Source organism: Esox lucius, chromosome 6 (assembly GCF_011004845.1).
Source record: "Esox lucius isolate fEsoLuc1 chromosome 6, fEsoLuc1.pri, whole genome shotgun sequence".
Classification (NCBI taxonomy): Eukaryota; Metazoa; Chordata; class Actinopteri; order Esociformes; family Esocidae; genus Esox; species Esox lucius.
The window spans coordinates 22,951,227-22,964,416 of record NC_047574.1 but is presented as its reverse complement, the minus strand read 5'-3'; the positions used below and the strand labels follow the sequence as shown (position 1 = coordinate 22,964,416).

The 13,190-nt window shown below is 46.7% G+C and overlaps 1 protein-coding gene across 17 annotated transcripts in view; it reads left to right on the top strand.

Moving 5' to 3' along the window:
• birc6 (baculoviral IAP repeat containing 6) overlaps positions 1 to 13,190 on the top strand; it is a 118,434-nt gene that overhangs the window by 24,143 nt on the left and 81,101 nt on the right. For 8 of the 17 annotated variants that reach the window (XM_034292804.1, XM_034292801.1, XM_020047346.2 and 5 more), the window contains exons 13-36: positions 21 to 181; positions 775 to 906; positions 1,072 to 1,203; positions 1,409 to 1,575; positions 2,145 to 2,278; positions 2,828 to 2,989; positions 3,562 to 3,693; positions 3,787 to 3,884; positions 4,038 to 4,185; positions 4,370 to 4,503; positions 4,621 to 4,767; positions 4,866 to 5,053; positions 5,222 to 5,536; positions 5,647 to 5,746; positions 5,839 to 6,053; positions 6,452 to 6,660; positions 6,830 to 7,176; positions 9,143 to 9,362; positions 9,579 to 9,991; positions 10,373 to 10,500; positions 10,692 to 10,823; positions 11,073 to 11,288; positions 11,433 to 11,616; positions 12,507 to 12,710. In XM_034292804.1, the coding sequence (XP_034148695.1) occupies positions 21 to 181; positions 775 to 906; positions 1,072 to 1,203; positions 1,409 to 1,575; positions 2,145 to 2,278; positions 2,828 to 2,989; positions 3,562 to 3,693; positions 3,787 to 3,884; positions 4,038 to 4,185; positions 4,370 to 4,503; positions 4,621 to 4,767; positions 4,866 to 5,053; positions 5,222 to 5,536; positions 5,647 to 5,746; positions 5,839 to 6,053; positions 6,452 to 6,660; positions 6,830 to 7,176; positions 9,143 to 9,362; positions 9,579 to 9,991; positions 10,373 to 10,500; positions 10,692 to 10,823; positions 11,073 to 11,288; positions 11,433 to 11,616; positions 12,507 to 12,710 (4,418 nt within the window). The remainder of the gene's footprint in view (positions 1 to 20; positions 182 to 774; positions 907 to 1,071; positions 1,204 to 1,408; positions 1,576 to 2,144; positions 2,279 to 2,827; positions 2,990 to 3,561; positions 3,694 to 3,786; positions 3,885 to 4,037; positions 4,186 to 4,369; positions 4,504 to 4,620; positions 4,768 to 4,865; positions 5,054 to 5,221; positions 5,537 to 5,646; positions 5,747 to 5,838; positions 6,054 to 6,451; positions 6,661 to 6,829; positions 7,177 to 9,142; positions 9,363 to 9,578; positions 9,992 to 10,372; positions 10,501 to 10,691; positions 10,824 to 11,072; positions 11,289 to 11,432; positions 11,617 to 12,506; positions 12,711 to 13,190) is intronic. The other 9 variants (XM_034292810.1, XM_020047348.2, XM_034292807.1 and 6 more) reach the window with 6 other exon arrangements.

The following is a 13,190-nucleotide window of genomic DNA, read 5'->3' as shown; positions in this document are numbered from 1 at the left end:
TATGCTTTCTTTGTCTGCAGCTCCAGCTGGGACGAGCATGTGTTTGAACTGGTCCTCCCCAAGGCATGCATGGTGGGCCATGTGGACTTCAAGTTCGTCATGAATGCCAACATCACTAACATTCCTCAAATCCAGATCACCCTTCTAAAGAACAAGGCCCCAGGTCTGGGCAAGGTCAACGGTGAGGACACTACAGTATAAGTTTATTATCTCTGTGCCTTGCTTGATCTTTTTTTCACCAGTATCTGGAGAAAGATAATTAAACTAGCTGCCATAAACAACTAAGCAAACATGTTGTGGTCTTTTTCAATGGTATTAAATATGTTGAGTCTCGATAGTGTTTGTGAGATATGTAGTGAATTGGTAAGATCTTCTATAAATCTGTTTGCAAGGCCATGCCCAAGTGAAAGTTTATTAGCCAATACTAGCCATTTTCTATTAGGTCAGAACAATGTAATGTTGAGTAACCTTTGTTCATAGATCAAATCAAGTAGATCGTTCATTAGATGTCTGTGTTTTTTTCCACAACTCTGTGACTGTCACGGCAGGCTTTATGGGTTCTTTAGGCAAATATGTTCCTTATGTGAAAGAGTTAAGTACAGTATTCTACAACTTTATGTCAACTTACTGTCCCATCCTGTTTTTCTTCATGAGGGACAGCTAGACTTGGTTAGGACCATATTGATACTATAATTTATGCTTATGCAGTCATCCTTGGTCCTGTTTGTGGATCTCCATGTTCACCTCTGACTGAGGTGTTCTGTCTCCCCTCAGAGACGGCAGTGGACAGGCAGATCCCGTTCCCCCTCTCCCATGTCCTCCATGCCAACGGGGAGAGGAACGGACAGACACTTTTGCCGGACTTCGCCGATGACATCCAGTTCATGGACATCGAAGAGACCCCAGGTAGAGGGCTGCATAGATTGGCGGCCAGGGTTCACGGACGCATTTCTTCCCCTTCATTTTGTGTTTGACACAGGATTGGGTCCCCTGATTTGTAGACTAGTGATATCAGGGATTCTGATTGAAGGAGTTGCACAGCCCCCTCATCACATGTCTCTTCCCCTTCAGGCTCCAGGTTGTGTACTTTCCTAGAGGACCATAAGGAGGATATTCTCTGTGGGCCTGTGTGGTTGGCCAGTGGACTGGACCTCTCCGGTCACGCCGGGATGCTAAGCCTCACCAGCCCCAAGCTGGTCAAAGGTAATGTTATCTGCAACTTTAACCAAGACTTCTCACCATGTCAGTTTCTGTCCCTCCTGTTGTCTTCCCAGTGTTTTTCTATGAGAGCAAAAAAAATGCCCATCTGCATGCTGCTCCATCTGAATCCTCTCCCCTGCCTCTCTGTATGTATTGTATGTTAGATGTTTTCAGTGTGGTTTCTACTGGTTTGTCCTCCTCGCTGCAGGCATGGCTGGGGGCAAGTACCGCTCGTTCCTGGTGCACATAAAGGCGGTGAGCGACAAAGGCATGGAGGACAGCCCCAGGCCGGTGGTGAGAATGCCCACGGCCAAGCCCCAAAGCAACAAGGGCCATTCCCTCTCCACCCTGCTCCAGAGGGCACAGGCCACCAAGGTACACAAATTCAGTTTTACACCAGCTTTTAAACTCTGCAGTCCTGCAAGCTTAAGGCATTTGTAGTTTTAGTGGTATAAATACATTTCTCAAGCTGCTTCATGATTGCCTGGAATGCTTTTCCAACAATCTTGAAAATGATTTGATAACCCTTTAGTTTTTGCACTTGTTTCAATATTCTATTTTAAAACTACAGCTTACAGTTTAAATTAAGGTATTGGAAAAGGATAAGAAAGAATGAAAACTTTCATTTATTTTTAAGAAAACGCTTGCATTCAATTCTGGAATTGATATATTTTTTCTATTTGAGTAATTGTTTAATCGAAGTACTTATCAAAATAGTTGTTAGTTGCAGCCCTGGTTAACTTCATGGGTAGCTCTGACTTTAGCTTTTGTCACCATCTGGTGGTCGTATGCTGCCATTTCCATGTATATATTGTTGTAAGCTTATACCAGCAACATAACATTTTTGACGGATTACATTTTGTTTGTTATACAGTTTATGATTTCTAAAATGTCCACATTTCCTTCTCTCTGGTGTTCACTCTGTTTTTTGTCTTCCCGTTAAGGAAAAGGCCTCCACTTCTAAAGCAGATTGTACTGCTCAGTCGAAGAAACCTGACAACCTCCGCGGTTGCGACCTGCTCCAGGAGGTATCCGTTACTATCAGAAGGTTTAAGAAGACCTCTATACCCAAAGAAAGGTGAGGCACTTTTCTTAGTTTCACTAACACACTATTATTGAACACCTACACTGTGACCAAATGTCTTCATCTGGCATCATTTGAATTCAAGCTTTAATAGGATCACCAGGAAATCACTTTTAAAGCTAAAACATGTATTTTGCCAAGGGTGGGCATTTACAGTCATGTACCACACTGTTGGAAGTTGTATTATTATTATAAGGACTTTCTTCCATATACGGACTGTTTCAAGTCCCCCACAGCATCTGTATAGGATTGACATTTTGAAACATTCTATTGCCCCCCATTTCTTCTTTTAAACCATTCTGTTCTTGCTCTGCTGGTGTGTTTTGTATCTTTATCCTACTGTAAGATCCATGATTAGAACACACTTAAACAGTGCGCTGCAAACATCCTATTAAACTACTTGTTGCTTTCCAATTACTAGGAGGTTCCTGTGGTTTCATTCAGTGAATTAAATCCCAAAAGTTTTAACTACTGTGAGAAGTGATTGTATCAAAACACTTGAATGTTTGTCATGAGAACTGATCGGTCTGTCTGTCAAAACAGAGTCCAGCGCTGTGCAATGTTGCAGTTCCCCGATTTCCATGAGAAGCTGTTGAACGGGCTGTGTAAGCGGGTCGACGAGGGCCCCGGCACAGAGCACTCCCAGAGCCTCATCTTGGACTGCCTCTGCTGGTTGGCAGGGGTCTACTCCAATGGACCCTGCAGGTGGGACTAAGAAGGAATGGAGTCAGATGTTTGAGGAAATAAGCATAGGGCTACAGAGACCTCTCTGCTCCATACATGTTGTGAAGAGATTAATGGAATTGGACTGATACAAAGGAAACGTCATACCCTCACCAATTTCTATATGACTAATTTATTCTACCTGCTTATACGAATGGTATTTATTTCCATAAAACTGGAAAAGTGCATATTTTAAGTATATTATGCAGCAGACACTGGTCCAAATCAGATTTTGGTGACGAAATTGTGGATCTGTAGAAACACTTAACCTGTAGAGGACTTGAGGGATATCTACTTTTAATTGAGTTAAATAGTTACAGCCTATTATGGCATCTTTACTTGCGTAACATTTTCCCAACGTATAGGACTCTGAGACAGGATGTGTTTGACTATTATTGGGTCTTAAATGTCTAGGCATGGTCTTTGACACCGCCTGAAGAATTAACAAAATATATATATTTTGTGGAGATTGACAAAATACATTCAGAATAATTTTTTTGCAATTATTTTATTGGAGTGTGAATTGTTATATATATTAAATGTTTTTCTTCCAGTCTGAGAGAAGGAAAGGATGCTCTGCTGACTAAAACTAGGAAGCGTCTGACAGACATAGTGCGGGTCTGCTTTTTTGAGGCTGGGCGGAGTATAGCCCACAAATGCGCCCGCTTTCTTGCACTTTGTATTAGGTGAGTTGGGCTTCTCATGGATGTTCTACAGTTTCGTGGTCTTTGGTTGTAGATGCTTGTGAGGGTGTGACCGGTTGTGTGTTATGTCTTTAGTAATGGAAAAGGGGAGCCCAGTCAGCAAGGCTTTGGCATGGGTCTACTGAAGGCTTTGCTGGACAATATGCCTTTCCTGCCTGCTGCAGCCACAGGTGGTAAGTACATTTGATATATATTTGTTATGGGCTTGGTGTATTGGTGTGGTTTTTGAAAGGCATGGTTTGTTTAACAGTGGCACATGCCTAAATCTTGCCCTCCATCCAACCCCCCATGTCCACCCTCTCTATCTCCCTCCCTCCATCTTTTAGGGTCGGTGTTCTGGTACTTCGTCCTGTTGAACTATGTGAAGGATGAGGACCTGGCGGGCTGTAGTACGGCCTGTGCCTCGCTGTTAACCGCTGTCTCACGGCAACTACAGGACCGTCTCACGCCCCTCGAGGCTTTGCTACAGACCAGGTGGGCCTTCTAACCTATCTATTGTCTTTGCACTGCAAATGGGACCCAAAAGGCGCCTAAAAGCTACCTTCCTGTAGTTTTAGTCTCCAACACCAGTTGGGACTAACCTGGTCTGTTTATTCGTTCCAGTGCCTGGGTTGGAGAGTCTTGTAGTAACGCTCTGTGCCTTATCACTCCTCCCCAGATACGGCCTTTACAGCTCTCCCTTTGACCCTGTGCTCTTTGACTTGGAGGTCAGCGGCTCCTCCTGCAAGAATGCCTTCAATAGCAGCATTGGCGTCCAGTCTGACGAGATTGACCTTTCTGAAATCCTCTCAGGTCTGCACCGCATTCGACCACAACGCTTAACGCCAAGTCCAGTTAAAAACTGTCAGATATAATCTGGGCTGTGTTGTGGCGTGTGTGTGTTCTAACGTGTCTCTGCTCCTGTTGCAGGGAATGGTAAGGTAAGCAGTTGCGCCGCGGCCGAGGGCAGCTTCACTGCCCTCACTGGGCTCCTGGAGGTGGAGCCTCTGCACTTCGCCTGTATCTCCACCAGCGACGGCACCCGAGTGGAGAGGGACGACGCCAGCATGTTCACAGGTAACCGCCTCGACCGCCGCTCTGCCGCCGTGTTACGTGTCAGAGCGACGCCCGGCGAGTTTGAGTTGACACTCCTGACCTTTGCCCCATTTTCCCAGTGAGCACGTTCGGGGTGACCCCAGCGGTGGGCGGCCTGTCGGCTGGCACGGTGGGCGAGGCTTCGACGGCGCTGAGCTCAGCGGCCCAGGTGGCCCTGCAGTCGCTGTCCCATGCCATGGTGTCCGCAGAGCAGCAGCTCCAGGTGCTGCAGGAAAAACAGCAGCAGCTGCTGAAACTGCAGCAACAGGTCAGGGACTCTGGGGCGGACACACACACCCTACACACAAGTGCTGCTATTGACCCGCGTCATCAACACCCTCTTATCTATGTCCCTAAGCAATACGTTTCTCTGTCGGGGGTCATGTGTCCGTGCCCCTCGTTAGCCGAGTAGTAATCCTGTCTGTGTTCGGAACAGAAGGCCAAGCTGGAGGCAAAGCTACACCAGACCACTTCGGCAGCGGCGGCTGTTGCCTCTGGCGTGGGGCCCATCCACAACTCTGTGCCTTCCAACCCCTCCTCAGCCCCCGGCTTCTTCATCCACCCCTCCGACGTCATCCCGCCCACGCCCAAGACCACCCCGCTGTTCATGACCCCGCCTCTCACCCCGCCCAACGAGGCCGTGTCGGCAGCCATCAGCGTGGAGCTGGCCCAGCTCTTCCCGGGCTCCATGATCGACCCGGCGCCCGTCAACTTGGCCGCGCACAACAAGAACAGCCAGAAAGCCAAGCCGGTAAGTCACGCCCTCTGCTCTCATAGTAGTTAGTAAATTTACTCACCGCTTCATAATTTTCCCCAAAATCTTTAATTTGGACTTTTTTTCCTCTTTTTTTTTTGCCGCAGAACCCCATGGGAAGTGGCCTGGCGTTGGCCATCTCTCAAGCCTCTCACTTCCTGCAGCCTCCCCCACATCAGTCGATTATCATTGAGCGCATGCACTCTGGTAAATATGTAGCAGGATGGTGGTAGCACGCTTGAGGCGTAGCTGTTTTGTGTAGGTCTTGTTTGACACCAACGACTCCACTCTTGTCCCAGGAGCACGGAGGTTTGTGACACTGGACTTTGGTCGTCCCGTGCTGCTGACCGACGCCCTGATCCCCACCTGTGGGGACCTGGCCTCCCTGTCCATTGACATCTGGACCCTGGGTGAGGAGGTGGACGGGCGCCGGCTCGTGGTGGCCACGGACATCAGCACCCACTCCCTCATCCTGCATGACCTGCTCCCGCCCCCTGTCTGCCGCTTCATGAAGGTGAGCCTCATCTGTTATCCTCCCTCCAATTCAAGGGTGACAAGAATACCCTGAAAAATGCTTCCTCGGAGATGACTAAAACTTGAAATTAGGACTAAAGTGCTTGAATTAAACTGAAAAATCTGCCAATGGGGTGAGAAAAGGTTGCCTGTAACAAGAAAGACCATTCTGAGGTCACGCAACTTGTCTGATTCAGACAAAATATATCTGAGCAAGCCTGATAAACTTGTTTTTGGTCTTGAAAAACCAACAACCTAGGGAAACAATGTGCCTAAATTTTTAACTGAAGTATCTGAAATCTGACTTTTCTTTCCTGTTATCAGGAAGAAAAAAAAAAACAGTAGCCATTTCCCCGCCACATAACTTCACCTCTGCCTCCCGCCCTCATCACCCAACAGATCACTGTAATTGGACGTTACGGCAGCACCAACGCTCGTGCTAAAATCCCATTGGGCTTCTACTATGGCCACACCTACATCCTACCCTGGGAGAGTGAGTTGAAGCTCATGCACGACCCCCTGAGGGGAGAAAGTGAGGCGGCCAGCCAGCCTGATGTGGACCAACACCTGGCCATGATGGTGGCCTTGCAGGAGGACATCCAATGCAGGTCAGAGGACTTTCCTGATCATTCACCCAGTTCGCCACCTCTGATTATGGAGACATGTAGGGGTAAACCTGCATGAGATGTGGACCTGGTAGTTGATGTGAATTGAGTTTTGTGGATATTTCATGCCCACTTGACTCATGCACCCCGCCCCACTTCCTCCTCTCCCTAGGTACAACCTGGCGTGTCACCGGCTGGAGACGCTGCTCCAGAACATTGATTTGCCTCCCCTCAACAGTGCCAACAACGCTCAGTACTTCCTGCGGAAGCCCGACAAGGCTGTGGAGGAAGACTCCAGGGTTTTTTCAGCTTACCAGGACTGTATCCAGCTCCAGCTCCAGCTCAACCTGGCCCACCATGCCGTCCAGAGGCTCAGTGTGTCTCTCGGGGCTGGCCGCAAAGCCTTGCCCGACACTTACGATACCCGGGAGCTCATCCAGAACTCGTCTACAGAGCAGCTGAGAACCATCATTCGCTACCTGCTGGACACACTGCTCAGCCTTCTGCACTCCAACAATGGTGAGAAAGAGAAGGGGTCTGGAGAGGGGTTCAGCAGGAACCAGACGATAAGAGTGTTCACCTAGAAATATGCAATGCACTACAAACATGCTTTGCTGGAGTGTGGTGTTGCAAGCTATACAGAAACTTTGGTACTTTCCTGATGCTAAAAAAAACGAAACGCGTTGGTACCAAATTGGTGACTGTTAACTTTTGGCTAACCCGCTTCAAATGGGTATAAAATGTTTTCTAAAATGCACCTTGTTTCAATTTCAGTATGTCTTGCTGATGATGAAGAACCCACACAATGGCATTCAAATATTTGTTAGTCAGACATAGACTACGATTTTCTGTTTTAAAATGTCTTGCCAAATGCATAACTACAATTTGCAGTGTATTTAATGAAATGTTACTTATTCCAATAGCCCACTAATTTAGTTGCTATACTCTTTCCCGTTTAGCAAAGTAAAGTTGGCCATCATCTAACCTAATATTGCTATCAAAAAAGCTATCAAAAAATATTGCTATCAAAAAAGATCGCTTAGAATAAGGGCATATTGCTGACAAGTTTTAGACTTTGTAATTACTAGGAATACGAACTCAAATGAATTTCTTAATGCATTTAAAATGTGATCTAGTTGCAGCTTCAACATGATTTAGATGTAATTATTCAGCTTCACAGCTCTTTTGGGGGATGTGCACTACAGAGCATTTCTAAAAAACACATTGTTCACAAACCGCACATCACTTAGAAGATTTCTGCATCCCACGTTAGTTCTGGAGAGATTTCTATCATCTCGTAAGGATGAGGCTTCTTGATAAGTATTATATATTTTAATATATTCTCCATTGTGATTAATAATCAAGCTCTTATTGTGTTTTTAGAATACAGTATGTTTTTGGTAGAATAATATCTGTTTTGAACTTTTGGAAATGGAATATTACAGTTGTGTTTAATTCCGCTAGCTCAACATTCTCACTTGGTTTCTGCTATAATTTTGCCGATTGACTTAATTTTGCCATTGATCTATGCAGAGCTGTCAACATCTTTCACCCACCAACAGGAGGTTTTATCTCTAAATGTTTACAATTTAATTATTTAAAATGCATTATTTTTTAGCAATCAATTATTTGCAGCTTCTGGCTTTCTCTGGCCTCACTTGCTTTGAGTTGAAATGCTTTGGCTACATATTTGACATGCCTTTTCTCACAACTTATTTTAATTGCTGCGTTTGGGAAGAACAATTTGACAAAAGGAGGTTTTAAGAGTTGTTCAAAGTTATTCAGAAGCCCATGGTGCTGTGAAGTGTGCTTAACAATCTCTCTCACCATCAAATCCCCACTGAGACTACCTTGCAGCTCATCCTACACTTTTACCAATCTCATGAAGGAGAATAATGCATTATCTCATTGCTGCTGGTGCTGCCTGGCTTCACGCTGTCTCTGTACCCTCAGTGAATTCCGATGGGCCGTGTTCAGAGCAGTCAAGGCCTTTCATTTAAATTCCTTCATTATACCCAGCCTTAGGTTTGTTCTCTTACTGGCTCTTCACAGAATATACCATTTTGAGATCTCTCGCTTTCAGGTCTTGATTTAAACAAACATTTATTTCCTCTTTTCCCGTGGAGGTGAAAAACTATAACTGTTTGAAAAAGCAACCCCAGCCATTGAAATGCTTTCACATTGAAGAGAGAATGGGAAAATACATTTGCTATTCAATCACATTGTCTTCTCAGAAACCTATTTTCCTGAGTTATAACTGGATTTATTCTGTCAAAGGCTATTTCATTTAGTCCAGTACATTTTGAGATAGAATTTTTGTATTTTATTTAGCCTTTGTTGTGATTTAAATTTCTTCATGTACTCTGTCAGTTGATCTCTGTGCTTGTACAGCATTTATTTGTGTTTTGCCAGATTCTTTCCCTCCCATCTCATGTTGTTCTGCTCTCCCCGCCCTCCTCACCCCCTCCTCCGGCCTCACCTACAGGGCACTCGGTACCGTCCGTCCTGCAGAGCACGTTCCACGCGCAGGCCTGTGAGGAGCTCTTCAAGCACCTGTGCATCAGTGGCACGCCCAAGATCCGCCTGCACGCTGGCCTGCTGCTGGTGCAGCTGTGTGGAGGTGAACGCTGGTGGGGCCAGTTCCTCTCCAACGTCCTGCAGGAGCTCTACAACTCGGAGCAGCTGCTCGTCTTCCCCCAGGACAGGTGGGCTTTAGAGTTTCCAATAGCCACGGTCCCGTTATGTAGACAAACGGCACCCTTCTGGCGCACAACGTCCACATCCCGTCACAAAAAAACCCTGTTGTTGCTCTTTGACCGGTGACATTCGACGCCTCTCTAATTCTACTGCCCAGCGTTTAAATCTGGGAGGCACGCATACACCATGTCCAGAGGTTGACTGTTTTCTGTGACCTCTCCCAGGGTCTTCATGCTCCTCTCCTGCATCGGCCAAAGGTCGCTGAGCAACAGCGGCGTGCTGGAGGGCCTGCTAAACCTCCTGGACAGCCTGCTGTCCCCTCTACAGCAGCCCCTGGGTGCCGCCCAGCGCAGGACTGAAGGTGGGCTAGCCGGAGGTGGAGGGTTCCCGGGCTGGCAGCAGAGATGGGGGGCGGGGGCGGTCCCTGGCCCCAGCACCGGCCTCCCGGGGCTCCGGACCCAACCAGCAGCCTATGAGTGTGTGTCTGTGTGTACGGCAGGTGTGTTAGACGTCCCCATGATCAGCTGGGTGGTGATGCTGGTGTCGCGGCTGCTGGACTACGTGGCCAGCGTGGAGGACGAGGCGTCTGCAGGCAAGAAGCACCTGGGAGGGAAGGAGAGAGAGCGCACCTCGACAGGTAGTGTAGTGTAGGCTAGAGCGGTGTTGCTCTCCCATGAGATCTGGTGCCAGTGACTTATGAGGCCAAGAAGTCGCAAAAAGTGGTCCTTTTCCCCCCCCATCCTGTATCCCATTACCTGACTTTAAGGCGTGTGGCTTTTCTCGTTCCTTAAGGAACAGCGTTATCATACAAGTGATGTTCTAGGTTTAGGAGAGAAACCTTATCTGATTACTCTCACTTGTGAGAGGCAATGACATCTTTTTTTAATAAAAAAAAAGTATATATACAATTCTGTTTCCTAGGACCATGAATCCCATTAACAGGGTAATGTGTAAGGATTTGGAACCAAACGCACAAATCTAACCTGCCCTTTCCCTCGCCTCTCTCCTGTAAATGAAGGGAGTCAATGGAGCTTTATAAATAACAACCTCCAGTCCTCCGGCACCAACAGATCCGCCAAGGGCAACAGCAGCCTTGACCGCCTGTACTCCCGCAAGATACGCAAACAGCTGGTGCACCACAAACAGGTAAATGTGTTTGATTCAAATGCCTCCAAAAGGTCCTGCCACTTGTCCTTCTGTAGTTTTTTCTCTTAATAGGCTTTATCTCTTTGACATGTCAACTGTTTGATTGTCCCTCTTGTTTGTGACGTTGCATGATGTCCTGGCACATCATTGATTGTGCAGCATGTGTATTTATCGTGCCCTTTTCATTGTAGCAGTTAAATCTATTGAAGGCAAAACAGAAAGCTTTGGTGGAGCAAATTGAGAAGGAGAAAATCCAGAGCAACAAAGGATCCTCTTACAAACTGCTGGTGGAGCAGGCCAAACTGAAACAGGCCACATCCAAGGTGAGCATTTCAGCCGCTCTGAAATGGAAAGCTCCTCTATTTTAACTGGTTAACCTGGAAATGCTATTGGCTTGCATTTTGGGAATGCAAGATTATGAAGTAAAATGCCCTGAAAGATGCATGTTAGTTCACCTTTAAACCATCCATGCCTGTACTGCACATGCACAGGTTTCAGTTATGCTAGTTTGAGTAATGACCGATGGAAACCTGCGTGTTAACTGACCCCCCCCCCCCCCCCGTCTCTGGCAGCACTTTAAGGACCTGATCCGTCTGAGGCGCACAGCCGAGTGGCCCCGCTCCACCCTGGACACAGAGGCCACAGCCGCCAAGGAGGCCCCTGAGGTGGAGCCCCTTCCCTTCACGCTGGCCCACGAGCGCTGCATCTCTGTGGTGCAGAAACTGGCTCTCTTCCTCCTCTCCATGGACTTCACCTGCCACGCCGACCTCCTGCTTTTCGTCTGCAAGGTAGCCATAGCTGCAGCGTTGAATGGGCTGACTACAGGGGGCCCTTTTGCTGCAAGTAAATGATGATGGTTATGGCAAAGATGGGGATTTAGGTAGAAGGCAACGTGAATGGATCCTCTCAGATCACACGTCTGGTCTTTGCAGGTCTTAGCCAGGATCGCCAACGCCACCAGGCCCACCATCCACCTGTGTGAAGTGGTGTCTGAGCATCAACTGGAGCGTCTGCTGCTTCTGCTGGTCGGGACGGACTTCAACAGGGGGGACATCTCCTGGGGAGGGGCCTGGGCCCAGTACTCACTCACCTGTATGCTCCAGGACATCCTGGCAGGTAGGGGGTGCCACAACTCTTCAGTTTATTGTTAAAGGCTCTGTGCAGGGAGGGGTTAGTACTGTGAGTGGAGTGTGTAGAATTCAAGTCAATACAGACGGCCAGGCGTGCACGTTTTAAATGGGGAATATGCCGGGCTCTGTGATGGAAATTCCATGTATCGACACTCGGAGTAAGGGACACAGAGACAAAGTTCTCTTGGCACATTCTAACAGTTTTATTAACTATTATACAAATAAGAGAGATCCGTCAAACGCTTACATACATAATCATCCGAGGAGTCTCTAACTCCATACATGAACAATCCGTATTTATTACATAGAAAAAGGGGTGTGGTAAGATGCTGCCATCTGTCTTGTCACAAGAGTTTACCCAAAGGGCGGGCTGTCCCCCCACCTTATCCTTCTCAACTCCTGAGGAGACACAATATCTGGATAGTCAACAGAGACACTAAAGGGTTATACAGATTTACGAGTACCCCTCTAATCCACCCGTGCCGGTCAAGGATGTCTCCTATTCAAACACCAGACCCCTCTCGGTATCTTTAACTAGTAACTCATTCATACATGTATATGACGACAAAGAATACATCCTTCTTCTAGGCAGGAGGACATGGCCCAAATACCTAATACTCCTCTGATATTATACAGACGTGTGTCACAATCAAAGTACAGATTTACATATCAGCCAATGGAAAGACAGACATTTCTCAAATGCACCTTAGTTCAACATTTCCATAACAGCTTCTTGAATGTTTTTTTTTTTTGAAAAAAAGGATTTGAAACATTAAATTGATATGTCTTCTGGTAATGAAGTACAGGAACAATCTTGTGTAGCGGTGTGGCGTTGCTTAGTATGTCCCAGCGCTTCATTCTGTTCCCTGGTCTCAGGGGAGCTGCTGTCCCCTGGGTCCCTGGATGGTATGGATGAAGGGGCATCGGGCGAGGAGGCGGGTGCATCTTCATCTTCAGCTGGGATAGACTCGGATGACTCCCTGGCTCAGCCCTCCCCTATTCCTCTGGTGGAGACCATGGAGGAGGCCCTGGCTCCTGAAATCATCGCAGGTACTCCTGGGACCTCCTCTGTTTTCCAAAGTGCGTTGGTAGGCCCGTCACCGACACCATTTTCCAAATGGACACCCTCACAATGAATGCATTTGCGTTAAATTGTTTTATTTTTCCTCCCTTTTAACTAGCTGCATGTTTATTCTCTCTGTATTTTGTCTGTGTTTTGTATGGCTTCCTGATTTTATGTTGAAAGAGAATAATGAGAGTTTCTGGAACTAATTAATTCTGAATGTCATGTTATCTTTGCCTTTTGAATTGGGAGTTTAAGCAGTCCTTCATTATTATATTTTGTTAGGAGGTGCTTTTTCAAACACTAATACATTTTTAATTTGTGTAAAAGTGTAACTAATTTATGGTAGAAATCCTGACTTGAGATTGCATACCGAAATCTTCAACAATATCCTCAAAAGCACCTAGTCACAATTTTGTCAGAGTTGTCTGATTAGTGGTTTAACCGTTAATAGGTAGGACTCCCTTACAACTGCAAATGTACATTTATGTAGGCCT